At 40.6% G+C, this 26,039-nt stretch overlaps 1 protein-coding gene across 7 annotated transcripts in view; it reads left to right on the top strand.

The window, feature by feature from the left end:
* meis2a (Meis homeobox 2a) overlaps positions 1-26,039 on the top strand; it is a 137,212-nt gene that overhangs the window by 18,203 nt on the left and 92,970 nt on the right. For 6 of the 7 annotated variants that reach the window (XR_013305066.1, XM_077620227.1, XM_077620229.1 and 3 more), the window contains exon 3: positions 11,947-12,049. Coding sequence is in view for 5 of the 7 variants with exons in the window: in XM_077620227.1 (XP_077476353.1) it covers positions 11,972-12,049 (78 nt within the window). In the remaining 2 variants the exon portion in view is untranslated. Of the gene's footprint in view, positions 1-11,946; positions 12,054-26,039 lie in introns of those variants that run through there. The other variant, XM_077620235.1, reaches the window with a different exon arrangement.

Below are 26,039 nucleotides of genomic sequence, written 5' to 3' on the forward strand. Positions count from 1 at the left end.
TGACGGCTGAGGAGGTGCTCCATCCTCACATCTCCTCAGAGTGTAAAGACAATCGAAAAGACGACGCGTCACGAAAGCTGACACCCGAGTCACTTCAAGGAAAGCCCTTTCAAGACGAATACAAAAACCTCACCTGACAACACCGAGCCAGGCCAGGACAAGAGTAAATAGCATCAAACGACAACGGGCGCTTCCACTTTTAACAAAGAGAAATATTCAGTTGAGATTTTCTTTCAGAAGAGTTTAAAGGAATTTCAAGAATCGCCAAAATATGACTTGAGAAAAAGAAAAACAGCATTGAATCCATTTCGATGGCCTTGTTTTTTGAGGATTTCCACACACAGAGAAAACTTTAAAAAATAAAACACAAAAAGAAGAAATTATCCCAAAGTGATTTCTTGACAAATCATGGAAATTTCATACAAAATTCGCTATTTTGGCCACACTTGATGATTAATCTATTGAAAGTTATTATTCAAAATTTCACAAATGGGCCTTCTATTTCAGTTTTTACACAAGGATTGAGGATTTATATTTAGTTTGTTATTCCTGGTGATCCCACCCAGGCAGACACAAGCACACGACATTAAGATCTCTGATGAGGAAAGGTTCTGGAAGAATGGAACAGGATGAAGCAAATAGAAATGGAAAAAAGAAAAAAAAAAGAATAATACCAGGGTGATTACAAGATCACACGCTACGGTAGAATTCCCATCACTTTGATTTTGAAATGGCTATTTAAAGGGCAGCGGAGCATCCCGGAAAATTAAAGCGAAGCCTAATTAGCACTTTTCAATCTGACAGAGCAGCGCTGTTTTCAGCCTGGCTGAGCAATGCGGTCAAGCAAAAGGAGAAAGTTAGCAAGTGACAAACCCGACCAAGCCTTTCGCACTCCTTCTAAAACCACATACAAAAATCATGAACTTTTCACTCTTCATCTGATAATTCCTTAACACATTTCATATTTACGACTACGGATCCCCAACATGCGAGCCATCCCTCTAGGCCCGTGACCTATTGAACCCCTCACCGTTAAATTAACTCTCCCCTAGCTGGATGCTGTGTCAAATGTCATGAGAGACCCTCCTAATCCTGTCTGGCTGTCAACTCAACCAGTCAGCGGCCAACCAACTTGCCCCATTCGTGAACAAAACGCGCCCTGGACATACAAGCAACAGCGGACCATCTACTTTCTGCTGCGCCTGAATAATTCAATTTTCATCGGCCCCGACAAAAGGATGGCAGGGACGAGTTAGAGGAGTTTCCGCCTGAAACTTTGACTGTCAAAGTGAGCCAAAAGTGGAATTGCAAAATCCTGCCTGAGGGATGTAAAAGTGCTGAGGGGAGGTGAAACTAGACACTGTCAAGACAGTTCGTGGCGTGTGTACGTGCATGTGTGTGTGTGTGTGTTTCACTGAGCCCTAGGGTCTTTATTTCAGTGTAGTCAAAGAAAGGGAGAGCCCCCATGGCTAAATCTGTCACAGACCACAACAGGTCGACTGTAACTTTGCCTGAAAACTTAACACATTAAGTTTGATAGTTGGTCTGCATACTTAAGTTTTGGGGGTTTGCTACATGAAGGGATGACGAGACAATCATTCTTGAGTAATGGCCAATTGGGTTCCAAGATTTGCCTCTACAAATATACATTTTAGTTGATGGCAGCGGTTTCATTTTTTACAGGCTGTGTACCAATTTTGAACTAAATTTTGTGAAAATTGGAAAAGCAGTTCATCCATATTTACAACCTGTTTGCGATGTGATAAGACAATAAATCTCTTTTGAGGTTAGTGTTATGGTCTGCATGACCTTTGGTGACTTATTTTGATTTGGGGTCATTCTTTCTTTAGTTGAATGCTTCGACAGTTGTTCCTTGATGTCCCTACCTTCTTATTGATTGTGGCTATTTGGCGTAACAGATTATCTCCTTCACCGAATCAATCCAAACCTGTTCTGGCGACCTTCGGTGACTTCCCCATAACACGGTCATGGAAAGCCACTGGCGTCGTCAGTAAAAAAGACCTACCTAATTTGATTTGAGTCAAATGTTAGGCTCAATCATTGTCAATTAGCTCTGATTTCATTAGCCCAAATTGTGTTGTAGTGTTTGATGACAGAGATCTGTGTGTGGGAACCTCATTGTCGGATCATTGTTCTGTTATTTCATTCATGCTCAGTCATAAGGTCGATGGAGAACGACTAGCTTCCTTTGTGGATTATGGAACAAAGGTTGTATAGTATCGCTAATCATGGGCATGGACTGTACCTGGTCTAAGTTTCATCCTTTTTTAGTGACCAGTTAATTAAATCTCTGTACTCGTATGATTTTAATTTCTACCCTAACAAAATTTCAATCCTTTTCCACTAGGAACTAATTTTGGTTACATTTCTCCTATAAACATTGCAAAATTTTGCTCAGTTCCTTACGTTTCCCACTTCAAAGGTTAATTATTTACATCTGTATTGTGTGCCACTTGTGGGGAAAAATGGCACACAAACTAGCAAAATGTGCAATTCAATCAACTTGAAAAAAATGACGTAAATTCCGATTAGATGGTATATGCTGTTTTTTGACCTTCGTCTTTTCTTAATACCTTTCTCCGAGTTGGAGTAACATGATATTTTTTCCCAGTGATGCCCTATAATTGACGTCTTGGCTGCACTTTGCCAACGTGTGTTGAGCTGCTGTCTGGGTGAAGAATACAAATTTGTCTATAATCGAGTTCGCACGCACGCACACACAAATGCTGCCAATTATCTGAAACCCCCGTTAAGTGATAACTCTGTGGCTACTCGAGCGTGAAACAAGGAGATGAAGATGAATCTTCCTCTTCCCCATCATTCCGTCCCATTTAATTGACAAGCACTTGCTCGCTGTTACATTTTTAGAAGATTACAAATATGAACGAATCTCGAGCACCCTATTCAGACCTGCTTTAATCGTACGCTAAAGCGGTTGCAAATAATCTACATATTTTAATAAGGTGTCAGTGGCGGAGGAAGGTGTTTGCAGACATTTAACGGATTATCGTCCGTTGTCCCTGCAGTCAAGAAATTGAAAAAATATCCCTCACAAATGCAACACTGAGAACCTTGGCTAGCAAAGACCTGTTTTCCGAAATGTCCATCTCGTGCACAAATTTACAGCCAAGCCTTTTTTGTGGATCATTATTTGTTGTTATATGATTCCATTATTCTTTTGGAGGTAACTTCCATAAAAGTACGGTTTGAGTTATTCTTTTTTGTTGTTGGCTCTACACAGTAAGAAAGTAAGATAGAAAGAACTCACTTATCAACTCTTAAATGAATCCTCCTCACATTAATCTCATTACACCGTATCACAATTTCTTGCTTACTGACAAAATTTTTAGGCAAGATTTCATATGTGGTAGACAACACAAGTATATCCATTGCTCGCTTGCCAAACATGTTCAGTCAGTCAGAAGTAGATGTATCTGAGTGCTGAGACAACAGGGCGATGAATCAATAGCGTGACAGTGATTGTGTCATTTCCGAGCGATTTGTCTGCCGCTGTCCCGTCTCCTGGCCCGAATGAGACGTCACAAGTCAGCCATGATTGACAACTCCCACTCCAGTCGGTTAGCTGCAGGGGAGCTGCAGGGAACGATAAGGACATCTATCTGTGTTGTCCCTAAAGGCAAGTTGTGATGAGGGGGTGGGGGGGTCACGTGAAGGTTCCCGTGCTCCTCATGGATCTCGTAGACCTAGTTCATGTCTTCTTTAACACCTGTCCTCTGCTGACCTTTTAACTCCTGCTACTTGATCATTTGCTAGGATATTCTTGATGGGGTCAAATGGATTCCAAATAGACCTTTTTATTATGTTTGTATGCTATATGAACTGATTTGAACTCAGAACAGTACTAAAAACATCTTTTTACCACACCTTCTGAGATCAAAAATGAAAATGTGGTTCTCAAAATGACTTTTGGGAAGATGTGTATAATTAACAACACATTAACGTCACAGTTCGACTTGTCGGCGTCTAATAACAAGTTAACAGTAATACCCAACATCCTCCTAATTCCATGTCCCTGCCCACACAACTACTTTTTGTGTAATCCCTTCTCAACAAACTAGCAAACAATTGACCAATGAATATATAACCCCCTGAGTGGGGGCTAATTAGCATTAAGTAACCAAACAGAACGAAGATCTTAACACACAATAGTGGGCCAGACTGCACAATAACATAAGTGTGTTAGTGGATTGAAGTGCCCTTTACTTTTTATCTCTTCAAATCTCCTTATTTGGCTTTATACAAAAGCAAATAAATCAAGCATTGCAGGGGTGCCTTGAGAGGAGGGGGCCCATGGGGTTTGCAATGCCACTTAACCCTAAAGTACCTTGTATTTAATTCCTGGAGCATATGTAGTCTGGGTTGAATGTTCATGTCCGTTTGTTTAAATAGAGATAACACTGATGGCTTTATTGCTATGTTATTAGATTGAAATAGTCTTTTATTTGGGGGTACAGTACTTTCTTTAAATGAAAAAAAAATCAACAAATTTGATGATCTGAATATTTGTGAGGTTTTAATTCATTTATTTGTTCCTTCATTTTCCGTACCACTTATCCTCACAAATGTTGCCGGGGTGCTGGAGCCAATCCCCCCTGACTATGGAATTCCATTGACAATGGAAATGTATGTCGTTTTTAGGGTATCGTACAGAAATGTTACAATAGCTTTCCTGAGCCATACCGGACTTTTCTATGAAAACACAGATTTTTAAAAGAGCCCCTGTACTTAAATCCATGAGTGACCTTGTGAGAAAGAAACCAAGGATGAATGCAAATAGAAAACGCAGGGAGTGACATTGGAACAACGGGACGTTTTTGAGTAGACCGAGGGTGGAGGCTGTAAAAGCTTGAGAGAATGCCTCACTTATTTTCTCAATCAGCAAGCGGAATAATAGCACAACAAAAAGCACAAATGTGGCCAAACCCTCACCGTAGTCTTCCTTCTGCTCGCTAGTTCCGACGCTGCTAAAAGGAGTCTGTGTAATCACCGCCAACCCCGGTGACCTGGAATAGACGTCTTGGTCGTCCCCTGTGAGATCCCCACTGTGCAAACACAGCAGGCATATTAAAAACTATACAGCATATTTTGGGCACATTAGTCTAAATGGCAAGTACTGGGCTTATTTTTTATGGGATTGTCGGCCATTTGATAAATTCTATTGATGAGCCATCATGCATTTGAATGGTCAAGGGCGTATAAGTGGGTTAAATACAAACAACATCAACTTCAGTTTGAATTTTCATTACATAAACCATAAGAGCATCTTTTGAAGTAGCGACAATTTCTTTCGCCGTTCCTTTATCAAACATTCAAACAAGAGAAAGGAAACAAACACTGCAAGACCATTTTTATTTTTATATCCTGCTCGTTACTTTCATTCTGTTAATAATTTCTCACATCAGGAGAAGACGGCATAACTCCCCATGGCTTTGTTACATTGCCACATTGGAATGAAAGTGTGTTATTATATAAATACTGCTGCACTTTTGACTCCAGGAAGCCACTTCCTCAGGCGCAACCTTTAGTCATGCGTTGGGGCGCTGATTTACAGTGACTGGACGAGGCTAGACGGGCGCGCCTCTCCCGACACCTCCTTCCCCTCCTCTGCCTTCACTCTTGACACCCACATTTCCTCATCTAATTTTAGGCCCGCAAGTCTCACTCTTTGACATGTCCTGGGGTTGATTTTCACCTCGACCACCAGCGCAGCTGTCCGTCCGCGTGATGTCCTGAGGCGTCCTGCTTTATTAAAAAGTGTGAATTCCTCGAAAGAAAAAAAAAAAGAATTGTGCTCTGAAAGGAGAGTGAGGCATGCTAATAGGGGGTTAGTGGCAAATTAGAGATCGAGTTGAGGGTGGCATTTGTCAGGATAGAAAATGATCGTGAATTTTGTTTGGTAGCGTACTAATGAGGAAGTAACCACTGTTCTTAATGGCAACACGTTAGTTTGACTTCAAACATTTCCTTGTGCAGTTACTTAAGGTTTTGAGATGTTGACATATGGTTACATTTTTAGAGAATGATAGGGGACTCTTTAAAGTTATTGAATTTTAACTTAACTTTTGCCTTAGCTTATAATTGAGTGTCAAATGCAGCATTGAATTATGGTACTTTTTTATATCGGTATAACAGTAAATTGTTACTTTACACACATAATTAAAACTAAATACACCTGTACTCTGTAAAAAAAAATCTTCATTGTTATTGTATATTTGGATGACTTGTTTAAATGGTTAAAATTATACTTTGGTAACACTATAAAAAACGATTTGATCATAAATGTACCTATATTTTGGGGGGTATTTTTTCCTAAATAATACATGCCATTTTTCTTTTTTACTACATATTATTTAATGTTAGGTCGTTTTTTTTGACTTTGTGTGTCCGGGAAAAAGCAGGCAATTTCCTATTACCGTCGAATTATTGCCACATTCTATTGAGCATCGAGGACAGAGACACGGGTACCACATGAGCACACAAATGAATAGGAAAATACATGGCGATATGGATAAATTCCTCTGACAAACTTCTTCCGCAACTTGAGGTAAAACACAATAACAATTTACATGACACAACAAGCGAGGGTGGAAGAAGAAGAAAAAAAAGATGCAAACTCTGCCGCCAATCAAACTTGCTTTTGTGTTGAGCACAGCAGATAAAAAAAGAACCTGACTTTCAAATCAAAAGATCCAAACAAAAGCTCCCTTGTCGCGTGTCTGTAATGGCAACCGCTCTATTCGGCTAGTGATTATATAGAAAACAACTGCAATTACATTACAGGCTTCACTAGAGAGAGCGGGAGAGAAGAAGGCCCAGGAGAGATGATTAATATTCTTATTCTTATTCGGATGGAGCCATCGTGCTGACAGCCGCAGTCTCACTGATTCTCTCATCAGCTATAAATGCAAAGTGTGGCCACCAAGAAGAGAAAAAAGCAGTCTCACATTAGATGAGAGAGCTGTGTTGTAATTTAAATGTGAAAATCATAGTTCTGAAGGCAAATGATGCTCTTTCTCCCTTCCGAGTCCCTGAAAGGGGCACTCAGCTCATTTATTGGAGGAAAAAAATACTACACTGTTGAATGAATGTACACCAAATGCTGCAATTAAATGAATGTTGGATGTAATAATTACTTTGAGGGTTGCCATTGTTCATATAAACAGCCGCCTTTGTTACCTTAGCACGTAGCATTTTCTTCCACGATTAGAAATCGCTTTTGTGAGTTTTCCACTATGGCAACATGTGCATGATATATTGAAGTTTTTATCTCAGCAAATTTAAAAAATGACAATTAAAAAAAATACAAAAATGGTTTTGTGTAAAATAAGTGACATCTCATCCCCAAAGTTTTCCAGTGAATAATAGACGATAGGTCCACTAACAAGCAACTTTAAAAATATTGAAAAATGATTATTCGGTACACGGTCGATTGGTCACCAGTCTTTTGGTCGCCGATCTTTTGGTCGCCGGTCTTTTGGTTTCCCAGAAGGTTACTGATAATTACCATTTAAATCGTTGCTCAAATTCCCTAAATACAAACCCTAACCCTAACTATTTAGTCATACTTAATGCCCTATTAACTATTAGGCTAAAGAAAAGCTCAAAATTTCCAAGACTTTTATTGTTTTTTGTTGGAGAACTTGTTAAGACCCTGACTGACGTAGCTTCTTAAAGGGACAACACATGTACATACAAACTCTTATACACTGACACGTCGGCTCAGTGAGACTGCTCATGGCCTTTGTTGGCTTTTATTGATGCGTAGACCGTGTTGTTTTACCTTGTTTTGTCGCCGGTCTTTTGGTCGTCGGTCTTTTGGTCGTCGGTCTTTTGGTCGCCGGTCTTTTGGTCGCCCGTTGTCGCGGTCGGGGCGACCAAAAGACCGCGACCAAAAGACCGGCGACCAAAAGACGGAGACCAAAAGACCGGCGACCAATCGACCGCACACGGATTATTCGGTACTATATGCTGCATTTAGTATCCTGCTATGATTCTCTGTTCAACTGAATACCTGAATCGAGCACATGTTCACATTGTGTAAAATACAGTGAATGAATCAATATATTATTGGTTGATTTTGTAATATTAACATGTTTAAAAAAAATTAAATTAATGTTTGATGATTCAGAGGGCATGCAAATCTCCCAACTATCTTTGATCTCGTGATGAATGTTAGGCGGACGTATCAACTTCGAGTAAACTGTGCTGTCCTTATTGAATTCAACAACTTCTAAATATGTCAGTTTGTCAGTAGCGGTGAGATCCTGCCCCTACTTCAGCTCTTCCTGTAGCCCGTCAGATAAGCCCGTCCATTTGTAGTGACAACAGTGTGGGCGTCACATTGGCCCGAGTGGATGCTGACATGCAGGTGAACCCTCACTCCCTCCGTTTCTTCTCGCTTTCTTTTCGCCCAACATCCCCGATACGCTTGTACTGTCACTGTGGATGAAAACGTCCCCTCGTTATCTTCGCCTGTGTAATTGCTGTCTTGTTTGCGTAGGAGATTAGAGGGTCCTGAAACCCTGTGTGGTCTCTCGCCAATTGAACAAACACGCAGCGGGGGTAAGAAATCCCGATCTGAGGAAAACATGTAGCAGTCCCACATATGACGATATTGCCACGCAGATGAACTGGTGTTCGTGATAAATATGATAGTACTAAGGGAAGAATTGGCATACCTCTTCTCAGGTGTGAGCCAAATGAAATTTTCCCACATGATCTACTCATTAGCTGCCAGTGGTGCCAGTATAAGTCGCACGAGTATAATTCGCACAATCCAAAGAATGCATAATGAAAGAGGGGAAAAATATAAAAGTTGCATTGCACTATGTTGCATTTGGGGGGGTTGGGGCAGTAATTTATCATAACCTCCTGACAACCAAGAAAAAAAATGTTGCCCAATCACATTTATTTTGAAATTCCCCAATCTATGTCAAGTAATTGGAATACTGCAAAATAATTTTGGTATCATTGGGAAGCTCTGTATGTCTTCTATAGAGCACAAAAGAAGTGAATGCGATTGGATGCGCTAGGTGGGAGATATTTAGGTTTACAAATGTCCTCTACAGAGGACAAATTTGAACTACTGGTAGTCAGGAGGATAAACCAAGAATAAACCTAATACCTTAGAGTAAAATATGCAACAAAAGACAAAACAGTCACCTGCCAATGTAACATATTTACAGTTTTGTGGATTAATTTAGCTTAAAAGTAAAACAAGCTGTTGCTCGTAAAAAAAAAGACAATTTGCATTTGCGTCGCAACTCCAGCCAAACTACAAAAAAGTGTGCCATTTAGTAGTTTAAATGGAATGAATGTCTACTTCTTTCTATGCCAAAACACCCCTAGAAAATATGTTCCATTTTCGACCGTCCCAAAACTTGTACTAATTTAATCAAAATTAAAAGAAAATCTATACACAACAGTATACTACAGTCAATTAAAATGTTTTTGGTTCATAGAGTTCTGTCCAAATGACCTTAGTTTCAACAGTACCCCACAAGGTTCTTTTCAGCAGCCTATGCACGAGGCCTGCACCTCAAGTGCTCGAGTTGGGCCTTTTGTGTGCAACAGCCTGCACTTTTACTCCCGTCTCCGAGGGTGGCATCCTGTCAACGGCCTTCACTGGTGTACAAAGCCACACTCCTCACTCCTAATGGCAAATTTCCATCCCAAGCCCTCCTTTTCGCCTTTGGACTCCCCTTCGCTTTTATTCCCCCGCCGAAATGCCCCTCTTTGCGTCGGTTTCCTCTCGTCACGGTGGGTAGATTTCGCGTCTGATACCGTCAGATGGCCCGGAAAATTAAAAACCCAATTAAAGTGGCGGTCCGGGAGGTCAGCTCTTCTGCATATCAAAAAGCGCCCCCTCCTCTGGCTATTCGCCGCAAATTATGTCTGGTAACGGCTTGCGTTTGCTGAGGCTGCAATTGCGCGCCACTCTGGAGAGTAATAAGAATGCTCCTGTCTTACCGTTTGGAAAAAAAAATGTCTGCTGAGCTGGAAGAAATAGCGACTATTACCAAAAATCTTTTATTACACTTCATATGGATTAAAAAAATACTGCAAACCTGACTATTAGAGCTACCTTTAATCATGTTTGATGAGATTTAAATAAGGGGATGGCTTTTGTGAACTATTAAATCGTAGGAAAAGAGGTCTCCTGACATAAAAACTGAGTTCAAAATGCAGAAAAATTCTCGTATACCTTTAAAAATAACACTTGATTGATCGTAATGTAGTCAAATGAATCAGAAATGTGTATACTTGACAACTGGGTGATGCTACATTGTAAAGCTTTTTACTCCTTACACCCTCTATTCTCTTCATTCTTCGTTCACGAGTGACAAGCTACAAATCTGGCGACATTCATGCCTCATTTTTCTTGAAAAATTGACACCCACCTCAGCACCTAATTTCTTTCTTTCCCTCTCTCTCCATCTCGCCGTGGTTCCTTTGTGTCCACTGTTTTACCCACGATTCATTAACTCGTGTACAGTGGTTGGAAAAGGGCAGAGAGAAATGGCCAGCCCAATTTAATAGCACACGTCTCGGACCAGCACATTAATATTCAGCGTAATGTTTCTTAGAAGGGGGGTGGTGGGAGGTGCTCGCTCGTCCAAATGGCCTTATTAAGCAGCTGGAGAGGAATGATGCAACACATACACACGCGTGCACACCAAAACACACGACATTTCAGTGTGCATCAAGACAACTTCTACAATTGAGGTGCATCCTCTAAGATTTTGCTAACTTGACCATTTCTTTACCAGTCACTTCTTCCTTTAATTATATCTGTACAAAAATGAACAACACTAACATGTCTTTTTCCCAAATACAGTTTTTTTTCGGTCTCCCCCTTCCTCTTTCACTTGTCTTTTTTTTGTGGTACCCTACAGCAAGCCACAAGTCGTCCACGTTGGGCCTTTTAGCTCCATCTCATTTACATTTAATGGCATGATAATACACATTATCAGACTATTTCCAATAATTACAGCCTTTCACTCGCTTTTCACCCTCACCCCCCAAAGACTTCCCGACAGACATTTCTTTTTCCCCCCTCTCTGAATTTTCACATTTTCAATTGCAATCATTCAGAATGATTTGCCCTTAGAAATCACAGGAAATAATAATAAGTCATTTGCACACAAAAAAAGGATTTTTCAAAATTGGTACGGCGAATAGGAGATTGAGCCCTTTGCACTTTTGGTAGTTAACGGCAAAACTGGCAGCTTTTAGAAAGATCTCTAGGTGATGGCTTTTCTGTCAGATCAACTGTGAAAGCTGACTTGGCCACAAAGAATCACATTGTGTGGATAAATCACGTTAGTTTTCTTTTATGATATAATATAAAAATACAATATTTCACTAAATTGTAGCCTTAAATGGAAAAGTTGCTGTGCTTTAAAAAATTATATATATATATATATATATATATATATATATATATATGTGTATGTATATATATATGTATATATATACATGTATATATATATATGTATATATATGTATATATATGTATATATATATATATATAGGGTCTCCATTTAGTTCGCTATCTAAATCTAGAATATGAAATATGAAAAAGAAGAATCCTGTTCCAGTAAGCATAAATGCCCCTTGCCTTGAAACTGTTGAGGAGCTAGTTGTCTCATTACTTTTGGCTATGTGAGAATCAGTATTAATTGTCAATCATTCATTTTATGAGAACTTGTATTTAACATAAATTAAAAATGTTTATCACTTCATGTTTTTAAATCCATTCCCAGCACAGGTTCAACCCCCTCAATTGCAAAAGTGTGCACCAAATCATTTGGCCAGAGGGTGTTGGCAAATAAAAGTGTGTGCGATTATGTTAATACATAAAAATGATTTTATATTTATATTTTCTACTCTGTGAACTTGCAGGGTTTTGGCATATGGAAGAGAAAGCATGGGGGCTTCCCCGCGGTGCCCATCTGAATCAACTCCTCGAACTTGGTCTGGACAAATTAAATCAACACACCAGTATGTAAGTAAGTAATTTTATGTAAAATCCAACATTGATGTCAATGACGACGACGTTTATTCCTCGCGCGCCACGAACAGTCAACGGTCTGCCCTCATTCTGCTCTCTCTGCGTTCAAACGACTTTAATACGTCCGAATTGGCTGCAGGCTATTGGGGGAGAGGGTGCTTAAGATGCACAAGACTTTTGATGTCACCACAAATACGGTGACATCAAAAGGAAAGCGACTAGCGGCATGTCATCCGTTACGGCGGTGGGCTGTTGGCTAGTAAATATTACGCATGAAGCATTGTGATGAATTTAGCTTGGTTGCACGTGGTTCCGGGTTGCAGCTTAATGAGCTTTTTCCGCTTTTATGGAGTTCACAGCTACTCAACTGTACTCTCTTCAGGCCTTATAGAAGGCAGGATTTACACTGGATTTTTTTTTTGTTACCAAGCACATCCTCGCATTTCATTAAATCCCGCCTAATGAGATGAGCGTCTCTCCCCAAAGAGCAGATGATGAACTACCTTATGCCACAGCGCATAAATTAGTATGGCGAGGTTAAATGCTGGAACTGGCTCGTGTTTCACAAGAGGACCCTATCCGGTAGTTAAATCAACGCTCGTAAATACTGCCAGTCGCACCACACTGACAGCGTAGAACCACCATCCAAATCGAACACGTCATTTAATGGATATGACGTTATACTGTAAATAACGTAGTCTAGCCTTTAGATTTCTCTAAAGGACACACACTATGCATTTTTTTGCACCGTTTAAGTTGTTCCCTGGGGTTGTGTGATATCTTTTAAAAGTACCCAAAGCGTATAAGGAATTTTAAGGTATCTTTAAATTTAGCTCATACATGTTTCAAATGTGATTTTAACCAGAATATTTAGTCAATACAAATAAACTGCTTGCTCAGGACTCGGGGGGGGAAAAAATGCTTTTCTATGTACTGCCATGTTTAGAGGTTGATCCCAATCTGCAGTACATCACTTATTTTGCTTCTGTTCTTGAGCTGTGCCAGTTTTTGTCTGAGGGTGTTTGTGGCATGGAATTGTATTAGCATGTCTAGCTTTTTCAGTCATTCTGTTTCTATCTTACGCCTTGGTAAGAGCCTTCCTGATGCATATCTGCACCTCTCGTAAGATTTCTCTCTGCTCTGTGCTCATTTTAGTGGGTTATTGGAGTCAAAAGGCAGGTTCTAATCAGTGTGAGCAGGGTTTCTGGTGACCTAAATACTGAGTGTAAACCCAGAAGTCCTCAATGATGTGCATTAAAAATTTGAAATTGAAAAGCCCTTAATGATCAATGACACTTCCAACCCTCCTTTTCTTTCCCTGCATTTGCTACATTGTAATGATTGAAAAAATTAAAATCCCGCAGGAGAGAAAAATTGATTGGATGCTCATTGTTAGCAGCTATATTACAGGTACTTGCATCTTTTGGGCCCACATGGGTGTAATGGACTTATTTTCAATCGCTCCTTGTCTCACTAATTAGTGCAACCCTGACCACCCCTCTACTCTAGCCCTGAACTGCAACAAGGGCATTGCTGAGAACGAGAGAGGGGCTTTCTCCCAATGATAATGTGAATGGATACCTGCAGGGGCAGATTTCTGCACTGTTCCTCATCCTGTCAGCCACTCTGGCTAACACTGGGACTTAATGAACCTGAAAACAAGACACTGTGTGTGGCGAGGGGGAAAGTGTGGGTGCGTGCATGTGTAGGTATGTGTGTGTGTGTGTCCAGATAGGTGTGCATAAAAGTGTATGTGTATAAATCCAGAAACTTCTGTGTCGACAGTACTATATTCACAAGTATGATCTTTTTTGAGTTCTGAAATAGATATTTTAAGTACCCACAGATATAGTATTAATATTCAGTATCAACGAAAATGTGTGCACCAAAGTTTGGGACACTTCAACCCAAGTCATCACAAAGCGGTCCATACATTTCCTTTTAAATTTATTGTTATTAATCCTTGTACCTGTGCTGTAGAACAATATGAGGGAAGCACCTGCTCGTGAGTGATGATACACAGGAGAAAATGTAAAAGTAGAGTCAAAGGGAGAACGATAAAGGAGGTGAGGCAGAGATGGAGGAAGGGAGAACACAGATGTGTCAGGGCCTGGGGCGATACAAGTCATTATGGTGTAAAGTGCTCCAGTGGTGATGTTGTTGGGGAGAGCTGAGAGGTCACCGGCTCGGGGGGTTCGTCGAGCGATACATTCGTGCATACGCATAAGTAGACATGCACGTCTGGAGGAAACTGAGAGAACATCTGGATATGTGCCACCTGCCTGAAGGAAGTCATCTAGTTTACACGTGGTGCACGAGTGGTGGTGATGAGGGGATTTTGTCCCTTCCTGGATGTACAACCTTCCTGAAAGTGTGCACCACTAAGACATAGTGAAGGACACGGTGCTGAATGAGGAGCGTGCAAACCAAATGACACACTTAACGGGGATTAAATGTTAAAGTAAATGGTAGTAGCGTGAGATCAGGCGGGAAGTCTACTTTGCAGTCGTTTTTTGTGTCACTACTGCTTCTGTTTTGGATTTGACTTTGTTAACTTGGGTCTGTGTTTTTTGGGATGATCGCTGATGCAAAAATAATATTCCATTAGAAAGGAATTTAAAGATTTAGAGTGCTTTTTCTTTGTGGAAAAAAATGGTACGCCTTAGTATCAATACTTGTATGAGAAATATTTAATAGACTATGAAACAACCAACAACTTATTCTTATACTGTTGAGACAGATATCCTAGTGTCGTAACACCTGGGCCTTGTATTGTCTTGGTCTGGACTTCCAAAAAAATTTTCTTGGTCGTTTTCTACGACACATGTAAATACCTGAAACTACGAAAAACATCTTATGGAATTTTTTGTGGTCTTGGTCTGGTCACAGTTTCATATTGTCTCAGTCTGAGTGAGTTCTGGTCTCAATCAAGTCTTGGTTTCAGATACTGTCGTCTTGAGCACAGCACTCCAGCAACGCCTTATCTTGTGACTTGTGTTTGTCTTTATTGATTATTAGTGATTTGATTCGATACCCCAGACCAGGTTTGCCATTTCCTGCAATACAATGAGGAGAGGAGAGTCGAATCAGTACTGCGCAGTGAAAAGGCTGCATGTACACAGAGAAACTGGAGACCAGCTGGCAGAAGCCCAAGTGAGCGTGGCGCCAAACAATTGCATTCATTAGGGTTAATTAATCATGGTGTGTAAGCGCAATTTACTTTTTTTTTTGTCTTGTGTGAACATGCTTCATAAAGACATTGCTTCCTCAGGCTGCTTTTGATCCTTCGCGCAGGGTTCACCCAATGGAAAACCCTTTGGGGTTGAATGCCAGACCTTTCATCGTTTGAACAACAAAGGTAAATGGAATAATATAATTGCTCGTCCAAGGAAGAGGAGGCAAAGGAATGAAGTAGCTTGAAAGAAACGACCTGGGTGCGGGAAGGCCTGGGGTCAAGGAGCAAAGGAAAGGCACGTGACAAATGTATTCTGATAACTGAACAGCAGATGTCTCACACGGAGTTCCTTTGTTGCCAGAACAGCAGGACCCTGCACTTCAGTGGGCTCACTTTGCACCGCATTCATTTGCCTGCCAGCTGCCAATTTGGGGAAAGAACAGGCGGAAAGCAGGCAAAAGCAAGGGTCCGTCCATCCCTCTCGCCTCCCTCAACATGTTTTGCGGAGAGGCAGCAACTTGGCTCTCTCGTCCCCCAGTGGCCTATACAATTTGTCATCTGAATACCCGCGTAGACTTCCATGCACAGTATGGAGGTGTGGGCTGCGCCATTCTTTTGGCTGCTGTAAAATGAAATCACTTTAGACTTGGCTGAAATTCAGTCACCCTGACATATAACTCTGTCCTTAAAATCTGAACATAAGTACCTTCCATGCTTCCTAAATTATGGAAATCAGGGGGACATCACACTTTACTGTGTGCTTTCACTCCATTGAAGCCCACTCTCATTAGGCCCACAAGAGCCCACACTTCATTAACACCAGGGTGATAACAAATTTGCACCCCTCTGCTAAGTGATGCGAGGCGAAGCGTGGCGGTGTGGAGTCATGCTGTGTGAGGCTCAGGTGACTACAGGCGTGACTTACAGCTCACCTGATGGCTGTGAGCTCCCTGACAGCCAATTCACATCTCATTTTGCCTCGCGCAGCCACGATAAGACAAAACTGTCCGATTTGGCGAAATGAATAGTCCAATTTGGCTAGAATTCTTAAATTTTGACTTGGGTTGCGGTGGTCTTGAGAAACTGCTCCATCATTGTGCAAGCATAACAATCACTGTTGAAGATATACTCAAGACAAAAAGAACATTTACATTGGGACAAAGTGGATACAAAGGCATTTTGCCAAAGTGTACCCCACTGATGGTGACTAGACGTCAGTCCCAAAACTAGTGTCGAGTATTACTGATGGAGGAGGATGAGTTTGTTTCAATAGTACTCATTTGTTACAGTACAATTATCCCTCTCGTTGCCCTCCCCAGTGTCAACTCACGGGACACGCAAATGAAACAAGATAAAAACTTTTTGATTAAGGGAGGCCAATCGTCTTTTTCATTTGGATTCAAAAAGCACCAGAAAAGCGGAGGGATTAATCTTAAGGCTGTCCTTTTTATGCTTGTCTCCGCTCATTTCTCCCGGTTGAGGAAGCGGCAGTGAATAATGGGGTGTCCATCAGCCGTAGGCTCAAGAGCAGATTGGGATTTTCTCTTGGGGATGATACAAAGCAAGGCGACAATTGATGGTCTGTAATGTACAGTTTTAGCCCACGTAGTGATAGCCCCACTCTTGACGTGGTAACAGGAATTCTTTTGAAAGCTTCTTTTGTTGAGGACGGCCAACATCATGATTTTTAAAAATATGGATTTAGAACATCATGCCGACTGTAATTCTTGCTTTGACAAATGGCACTTTGAAGTCTTAGGGAGGGGAGCATACCAATGGCCCATTGTTATTTTCACTTGCCTTGACTGTTATTTCCTATACATGCGAACCATCACTTTAATAAAATTGTCTAGCTCTTCGGTCATGTGAGGAACACCTGTCGTTGGAGGCAGTGAGAAGGCGGGGCCAGGGTAGGGATGGGTTGTTGAGGTGGAAATCATAGTGGGGATGCTATCCATCAGTGCTTCCATTTGATATTTAATTTAGACTTTTATGAGCTTTAAAGGATAGGCCATGCCGTCTTTCTCTCACAGGCTTCTCTCTATCACGATGCAGGATAAATTCCTCTCAGCCATGGAGCAGCCTGAGTAAGGTTCTTGTTGATTTATAACTGTGTGCGCAATAGGGGCTGTAGTTGACGCTCTACTGGCCTACATTCAACTTTATCCCCACTTGATGAGTTCAAAAAATATCTATATTAGTGCCATCTTTACTATTTACAACCGTGTACATTAAGGCTGCTCCTACAAGCATCGATTAGAATGTCTAACTATTAACATGGCTTAATATTTTCTATCTTCCTGCAGCAAGTTTAAAAAAATAAACAAATAAATACAACATTTGTTAAGATGTTACTACACTTGGTGGGTTTTGAGCAATTAATCATTCAATTCGGTGTCGACAACAATAGTCTAATTTGGTCTTTGCATTTTTTTTTAAAATATGGCACTTTGGAGGGCATACTTTTACTTGAACAGCAACATTATAGTCATTAAATCCATAAATTCGCATTAATTGACGGAGCCATCAGACATGCTTTTTGTTTCCATGAATTATGTATGATTGAACATAGTCAGGATAATTCTAAAGAGCGACAATGCGCTTAATAAACTAATCCTCTCCTAATGGTCTGTTTTAGTGTAATGTATAGCATAATTCATTACCCCCTTTTGTACTAGTAATTATTTCTAAAATACCAAAGAGCCATCTTTTCTTCTCCACCTCTGATTTATCACTTCAGCTCTGGCCTGACGCTGTCTTCCTAAGGTGTGACATTTCCAAATATTTATGGCTTTGGCACATTAAAACGAGGCCTTCATTTGAAGGTGACCGACTGCTCTTCCACACCAGTGTAATTAATAGAACCGGTACTTGTTCGCCTTGTGTTATTTAGCCGCCGCATTCTTTTCAAACTGCATCTGGAGCTCATAAACATCCTTTTTTTTACACTGTGGAGCCACTGCTTTTCATGTGAAAAGAGCCAAAGTTTAATATTTTATTGATTAGATCTAAACCTTCTGTCCAAAGTGGCAATTAAAATTCAATTAAATTGACTGAAAGCATCAAATTAAATTTCATCTCTTTATGAGCTCCCAGATAATGCTCGAGGACAAGACTTGAATATCATCCCATCCTTTTTACATGTTATCATCCTGCTCGTTCACGATAAAAATGACACTTTGGGGTACACTTTCGATATTTCTTAACTATAACTTTGTAATGAACACAATTTATGGGTATTAAATCTACTGTTATTGGATTTTGTAATAACGAGGCACAGCATGCCAGAAAAGATAAGCGAAGATGATGTTTATAACTGGACGTTTATCCAGTAACGTGCCAAACTGGACGAGGAACATATCATTAACGAGTTTAACAGACAACAAACTTCAATAGTTTGCTTTAACTTTTTTTTTTAAATAGCATATTTCTTTTTGTTTAGAAAATAACAACAAGGTCACAAGCCTGTGGTCATGTGTAAATAAGCCTAATTTTTGGCGCAGACTGGTAAATTTCATAACAGCTGGTTATTTAATTTCACATTTGATTTGTGGGCGCGTACTCTAGAGACCCTAATGTTTGTATTCAAAGCTAAATTGTTTTTTTTTATATTTTTGTTAAGATTTCCAATTATTGTTTGTTGAAATGCAATTTCTTTGTGTTTCACCTCGTTATTCCATTATTATAAAGCGGTCCAGGCAGGCAGGAAAACGTTGTTGAGCTAGTTTTGAAGCTGGAGTGCAGCTGTGCCCTGTATTGAGTCTATTACCCTCTTTTGTACCAGTGCTATGATAGTCATATAATTTTAAGAGTGATGGAGGTTGCACTTGCGCACTAACCTCTCCTCTCTAGTGTACTCTTAAAGGATCCAATGAGACACAGTCGTAAGATAGCTACTTCCTGTCACCATGTAGCAGCCCATCTGGCTTTATTTTGTTTGAGTATATGGCTCACTCATCCCGGATTTTATTGTTACCATCTCTGGGCAGAGGGGCTGGCAACCCCGGGCCCCCCACCTCCCACCCTTCCAGTATAACACGAGTTCGTGACTCGGCACTCGGTAATTTAAAGCCGTTATGGAATTGCAATTTCAGGGCTCAGTGCTTGTTTTTCTTAAATGTACTCAAGGAATTAGCCACTCCAGCCACAAATCAGCCAAATTTATGCACAGTTGTAATACACTTTATGGGCTCATGGTACATTGCTTCAAAAACAGCAGATGTGAAATGATGATAAATATAATGAGGGCTCTTCCCCTCCTCGCCACCCTCCTTCGCCGCCGAGTGCGGCGGCAGAAAAGGACGCGGAGCGTGTTTACTTACCCCGTACAATGCATTTAATGTCTTAGTAAGGGCCGCCGACAAAACCTGATTAATGTCCTCATCTCTTTTATTAAAGATAAGCGTGCCACTGCAGTCGTGAGATAGAGGCACCACCATAAATCTCAGGGCAAAATGAGCAGTCAAATAATCACTCATCAGAAATGAAATCTACATACATTAACACTTGGGCGTCAATGTAAACACTGGCCGCCGTCGCCATTTATCCCGCTATTCCTGCTTGGGGGTGGGTTGGTGTTGGGGGTGAAGGTGTCTGGAGAGTGTTACGCTGGAATTGTGTCCACCATTAAGGTGACGGTTGACAGAGGCAATTAGGCATCCCCCTGAATGGGACGTAATGTACTTCCATGCCTTGGATTAATCAAGGCATCCGTTAGACAGTGATGGGTGACCCCGTGATTCGGCGACAAAGTGATTCCTTATCCTGTGTTTGGGGATTGAGATCTGGAGGTTCCTCCTGTCATTTATTGGATTTGACAGCCATCAAATTGTCTTCTCCGAGCTAAGGAACATTATCGGAACCCCCAAGCGCTTAGCGGCAGGAATGGACAATCTTAAGTGGTGGTTGCACACCAGCAGATATGTAAAGTGACCGTTCAGCCTGACCCTGGTTCTGTGGCAGCAATTGTCTTGGGTATAGGACGTTCAGACACATGAATAGATATCAAGGTTTGTTACATGGAGGCAGCTTGATGGAATGAAGATTATAGGACACTCACATGGACCCATATAAACACTTTGGTTTCTTGGAGATTAGGATTTGAACAGGAAATTTTAGGTGTGGTAACATATGGATGAAGGTAATATAATGGAAGTGTAACTGTCTTGCACTCCACTCGGTAAACAAACGGTGCAGCTGACTTCAGGTTGTAGTAGTGGTATTTTATTGACTTTTATGATTTTTACCATTTCTATGCTTTATTGTATATATTCAGTAATTTGCTAAATTATTTTAATAGGTTTGTTGACGGCACTATTCTGATGAGAGCCGCATTCTGAATACACATTTTAGTAAAGAGACTTTAAGCATGTTTATTTGATTTTCTTATTGAAATTATGAATTTTGGTTAGTTTTCAGCTACTTTGGGCGCGTGTTTTTTTGTGCTTGTATCTCTTTTATTTAAGCTAATTCAATTGTCCTGTTCAGCATGGCGATTATGTACAATGTCACTATTTACATATGTGCAATCATGCATGTATGTATGCAGTCATTGGTATGCATCCACCACATTTTGCTCTCTTTCTGACACCCATCACAGGCGCACCTCTGTGACAGATGTCATATGTTGTGGTTCAAAACAAACAAATGCATAGTTCGCTATGGTTTCTCTTTGTTTTTATCCTATCTTGATCATCTAATTATTCTTTTTTTTTTTGCTTGTCTTTTCTCATTTGCCACTGGCATCTGGCAGAGACAAGCTGACGAGGTGTCTTCACAGCGGAAATTGTCAGAAATTGATTTTCCATGCTTGATAAAAGTCACACGCAATTAGTGGGAGTGTCAAACGCTTTTAATGCATTCAGTCGAGTTATGTTATGCCCTGCCACTCACAATATTGACAGAGATGTTTGGCAACAATGATTATAACTTAGGTGCCTCAAAGATACTCTCCCAATGGTTTTAGTATGTCATTATAATTATTGAAGAAAGTGTTTTTTAGGAATTAGGTTGGTGAACGGAGGTAAAATGGGGACACTACTTGGTGCCAATGTTCCCTCCAATTTTTTGTTGGTCTGAGCAGAAAGTCAACCTCCCTGAGCGCACTGAGTACCAGTGTGAGCGACATCATCGGTACTCGGATGATTCGCCTAAAGACGTTTCGCCGACGGACGTTTGACAGACAGGCAGGTCGCCGAATGAACGTTCGGCGGAACGTCCATTCGGCGACCTGTCCATTTTTCATGTAAAACATGCTGTAAAACACGAAAAACATAAGTGGACAGAGCTACTGCCACTTGCTGCCGCTTAAACGGCGCCATCATGGGGAAAGGGGTAAAAAAAAAAAAAAAAAAAAATCCGATTTTTTTTTTTTTTTTACTGCGCGCCATATGATTGCTGCTGCGCAGCGAGGACGAGAGTAGTGCGCAATTGCGCACGCGCGCAGCTTAGAGGGAACACTGCTTGGTGCTCAACTTCAGCATTGCCAATCCATGTTTGGATGGGACTTTATACTATATAACCTTACTATTTGCAAGTCTTGTTTCATACTTGTAAATGAAAGCATCTAGTCGTTCAGCTCTGCTGCTGTATTTTCTCTCTTGTCCATACGTTCACCTGCTCCACCAGGTAGTTAGAAGGTCATTAACACAGTCATTGAGCATGCGATGAGGGCCCGTTAGCGTGGCCGCCAAGCCCCGGCCCAGTGCCGAAGGTACAATATGCTCCTTGTTATTCCAGGCTCATTGGCGCTAAACCCTGGCAATCAACGCCGTTTTGTCCGAGCTCATTGGCCCAGCGGGCTCTCGGCTGCCGAACCACTGGCTCGGGGTCTGGGTCGTTAGGTAGAAGTCGGCGGAATAATGGCACATTAGAGTCTTACAAATCAAAGAAAAGGGTTCCAAGCATATGTGATGTCATTTGCAGAGAATGGAGAGCCGCCATGTATAAAGGCAAATCGTTTCTGGTTCGTTAAAACTCATCGCTAAGTGCTGTACAGATGAAACACCTCGGCTATAATATAACCTGATTCGAGTAATAATATAGATCCTCCGACAATCTTTTTCAAATAATTATCCATACTTTGCAATTCCGTTCACTCTCTTGGGGGAAAATTGCACCACTTTTTAATACAAATCTTTGCATGATTATATGCTACACGTGTACACTTATTACATCTGCCAAGGCAGATGGCATTTCAAATCAAAAGCTATAGTGCTGATTGATTCCGATATCGAGGAGAAAGGGTCCCAAGGATAACAGAAGAAGCCCATTCATTCTTTTATTTAAGGTAGATTGATTATTGTGAGAATTTGCTAATAAAAATAATAATAATAAAGAAAACATTAAATAAACAGTTAAGTACTGCAGCCTAATAGGAATGTTGAAGTTCAGGTTATAACCTCCAACTAGGAGCCAAACCATTTTCGGCATTGCGTCCAACTCATGTTTCCAACCCGTTCAGCAGTTTCTTGTAAACTACTATTTCAAACACCACACTGATTTAAAAAAAAAAAGAAAAAAAGTCATAGCATATTACTCCGGTGTTTGGCGTTCCCCAAACTGGAAACCAAATTTTTCTGCAGTATGGGAAATATCACTATTATGAGCCTTTAGGTGTCATTACAAAAAGCTGTTTACATCCCTGAAAACATGCAGATGTCAAGTATTTAAACATCACAATGTCAGCCTGTCCTGATGGCTGTTGCCTGTTTAAAATAACCAGTGTCTGCTGTTAGTAACTGCAACCTACCAGTAATGTCATAGCCATCATGTGCCCCACAACAGCTCAAATTTCATTTGCCGTGGAGATGATGTCTTCATCGCAAAACGAAGTTAGAGTAGAAGAGAAATTCTGTTGAGATACAGGGATGCAGCTAACCTAAAAGCCTGAAAAAGTTGTACCTTTAACCAAGAGACCTTAGTTTTTCAAAAAAATGATATTATATGCATTCCTATTATCTTTCGTGTGTAAAAAAGGTAGACGTGGTTTGAACATGTTTAATAATAAGTAAAAAAGACTACAATGTTCAAATTTTGTATATGCCATGATTAAAGGTAAAAGTTTGTCCGATTGTTCCTTAAAGTTTCCTGAAGACTTGTTTAGTGATAGAAATACTAAAAGTTGTCCATTTCATCTGTGGAAGCACCTTTAAACTATCTTTCTCCCTGTGGGGTGGAGACTTCTGAGAGGTGGGGGGAGTTGCCACTGGATCCAAGGAGAAAGCATGTTGTCAGGGGGCATTAATCATCAGAAACACATTTCCTCATAAGCATTTCCACTCATTAGAATCAGAGAGCCGCTGTGCTGCTATTGGAGGGATTCTTGTGTGCATTGTCTCATAAACAGAATACATCAATATCAGAGAGAAGGCAGGGGAAGCTCATTTGCAAATTAAGATTCCAAGTTCGGAAAAGAACACCAATGACCCTCTAAAAGCGGAAACACGAGCTCACCATAGAGACGCTAAAAAATAAATAAATAAAATAATAAATAGTTGCACCTGCTGTGGCTGTTCTCTGAGCTTTTCGCAACTGTCGTACCATAGACAAAACATTTCAGATTTACAGCCACTCTAGACTGTCTTTGCGCCTTGATGGATGGCCTTCCTGGTAGGTCAGCTTTTAAAAGAATGCTGTCAGTTAGCCGGCATACTGCTTCATTCAGGAAGTAGTATGAAAGGATAAGTGATTGTGATAACCTCACACTTTCTTTCTTCTTATCCCTTTTCCTTTTTTTACAATTACTCGTCAGTTTGTATCTATTGAGGTCAACGCATAAGGATTTAATGGTGCCAATTGATGTTTACATGTTTCACACTAGTGGCTAATAATTGTATCTCCTATGTATATATGCTGGTATTCCATGAGAGTTTAGCGAGTTTTTTTGTTTTGGGTTATTGGCTATGCCAGAACTGTTTTAGCCAATCAAATACAAGTATTTCAGAAGGTAACCCGTTGCTTATGATGTCAATATAATGGCTTTAATTGCTTCTTCAAAATAAATTTCCTGATGAATTGTGGTACTGTTTTGTTGAAAGACATTTCTGCCCAATTTTAGATGTAATGTTTGTAATATTTCCCAAATTCTTTATTTACGCTCTTTACATTTTTTATTGAAAAGATAACAATTTGGGCATGACCTTCTAAAAAAAACAGATCAATTCATCAGTAAAATTTGGTCTAGTGCTTATATTCTAATTAGATTTCCTTGGACAACACTACACCGTAAGTCATTGTGTATTTAACAGGATGATCATTGAAATAGCCTTCACTAGCCATGAATTCTTGACTCTCCATCCCTTCGACTGCTTCCTCAGCTTCTTCTTTTTGTCTTTAACTCGATTTTGCACATTCCTCTGTTTAGCCTGGCAGCCCTGTAGAAGTGGTTTTACAGTTCAATCAGGAATTCTAATAAACTGACCTGCGCTTTAATGACTAATTCATTGTCTCCTTTACTACCTTCATGGGTATAAAGCGGATTAATGACTTGAGCAAGGTTAAAAACAGTACCACTGTGCTTTGCCGCTGTCCTCCATCCATCATCCTTTAGATTCTTCAGAGAGCAGCGGAAATTGAAGGAAAAATTAGTTATGCTTTTGATGGATGATGGCATAGGTGGGCAAAGATTTAAGTGAGGCTTAAGCATTGATGGCAAAGGAGGGTTTTTTTGCGGGCAGCCATAGTGACAGGAGGATTCCCATTTAGAGCCCCCAAACTCTTTAACAACCCAAAAGCCATGTACTTTACAGTGTTGTTTATGCTACAATGGCTATGTATAATGTTGTACTTTCACCAATTCTGATGGGAGGATTCTTGTTTTTGTGAAGTTTTTCAGCTATTACAAACACAATTTTAAGTATAGATAATGAGGTTATATAACCGTGCTGGTTTGTACTCTGTAAATAATTATTCCCAATGGAAGTAATCTTAATGGATCAACTATGACAATAATTGTGGTCACGCTTTGTGCTGTCATTCTGTTTGATGCCAGTGTGTAAAATGTCCCACAGAGCAAATCCATCGCAGATTTTTCTTAGGAAAAAATATATATTTCTGGTGATTTCTCCAACTTTTTCTGACAGTTTATTTACTTTTCCATACTTCTTCCTTGTTGTTCTGAAAGCTGAGAAGGAGGCGATGAAAACACAAAGGGGAAGCAGGTTCAAGGCTGCGTCTCTTTTGTTTACCATCCGACGTTCCCATTGCACGTGCCTCCGCCGCATGTTGGTGGTGGGAGGGGGATTCTTCCCAGTCATTTCTGACAATGTTAATGATTTAGTGGAGAGGCCTTCACACCGGATGATTTGTGACACGTCGGAAGGCTGCAAAACATGGGAGGACGAGGTAGGAAGAGTGTTTGGGATCCGGGGGATGCCTTGCAGAGAGCGATTCATTATATTTAAGACAAGTGTGACATCCCACTTCAAAAAGCCGGTGCACATATATGTATGGAGGGGGGGATTTTTTGGGGTGGTCAAAGCAGGTGGGGGGTAGCCAAGTACAAAGGAATGTCTGGGTGTTTTTGGATATGACATCGGAACAGTAGGCAGGCATATGGAGACGGCAGACTGGAAAATAATGGCTAATGGAGGGATTTAGCCTGAGGCTACATGCCTGCTTTGCCTACGTCTGTATAACTAGTAGATTTATAATTCAAATACATACCTTTAATAATTAACAAGCAGTGAATATTCGAGTAGAATGCGGGATATATTTTCCCGCCGATGGAGGCAGGTGGAAATTTTTTGACAGCAGCTCGAAACAAAGAAGGAGGCAACATTTTCATTTTCAAACTCCTGCGGGCAACAA

Source organism: Stigmatopora argus, chromosome 15, assembly GCF_051989625.1.
Source record: "Stigmatopora argus isolate UIUO_Sarg chromosome 15, RoL_Sarg_1.0, whole genome shotgun sequence".
Taxonomy (NCBI): domain Eukaryota; kingdom Metazoa; phylum Chordata; class Actinopteri; order Syngnathiformes; family Syngnathidae; genus Stigmatopora; species Stigmatopora argus.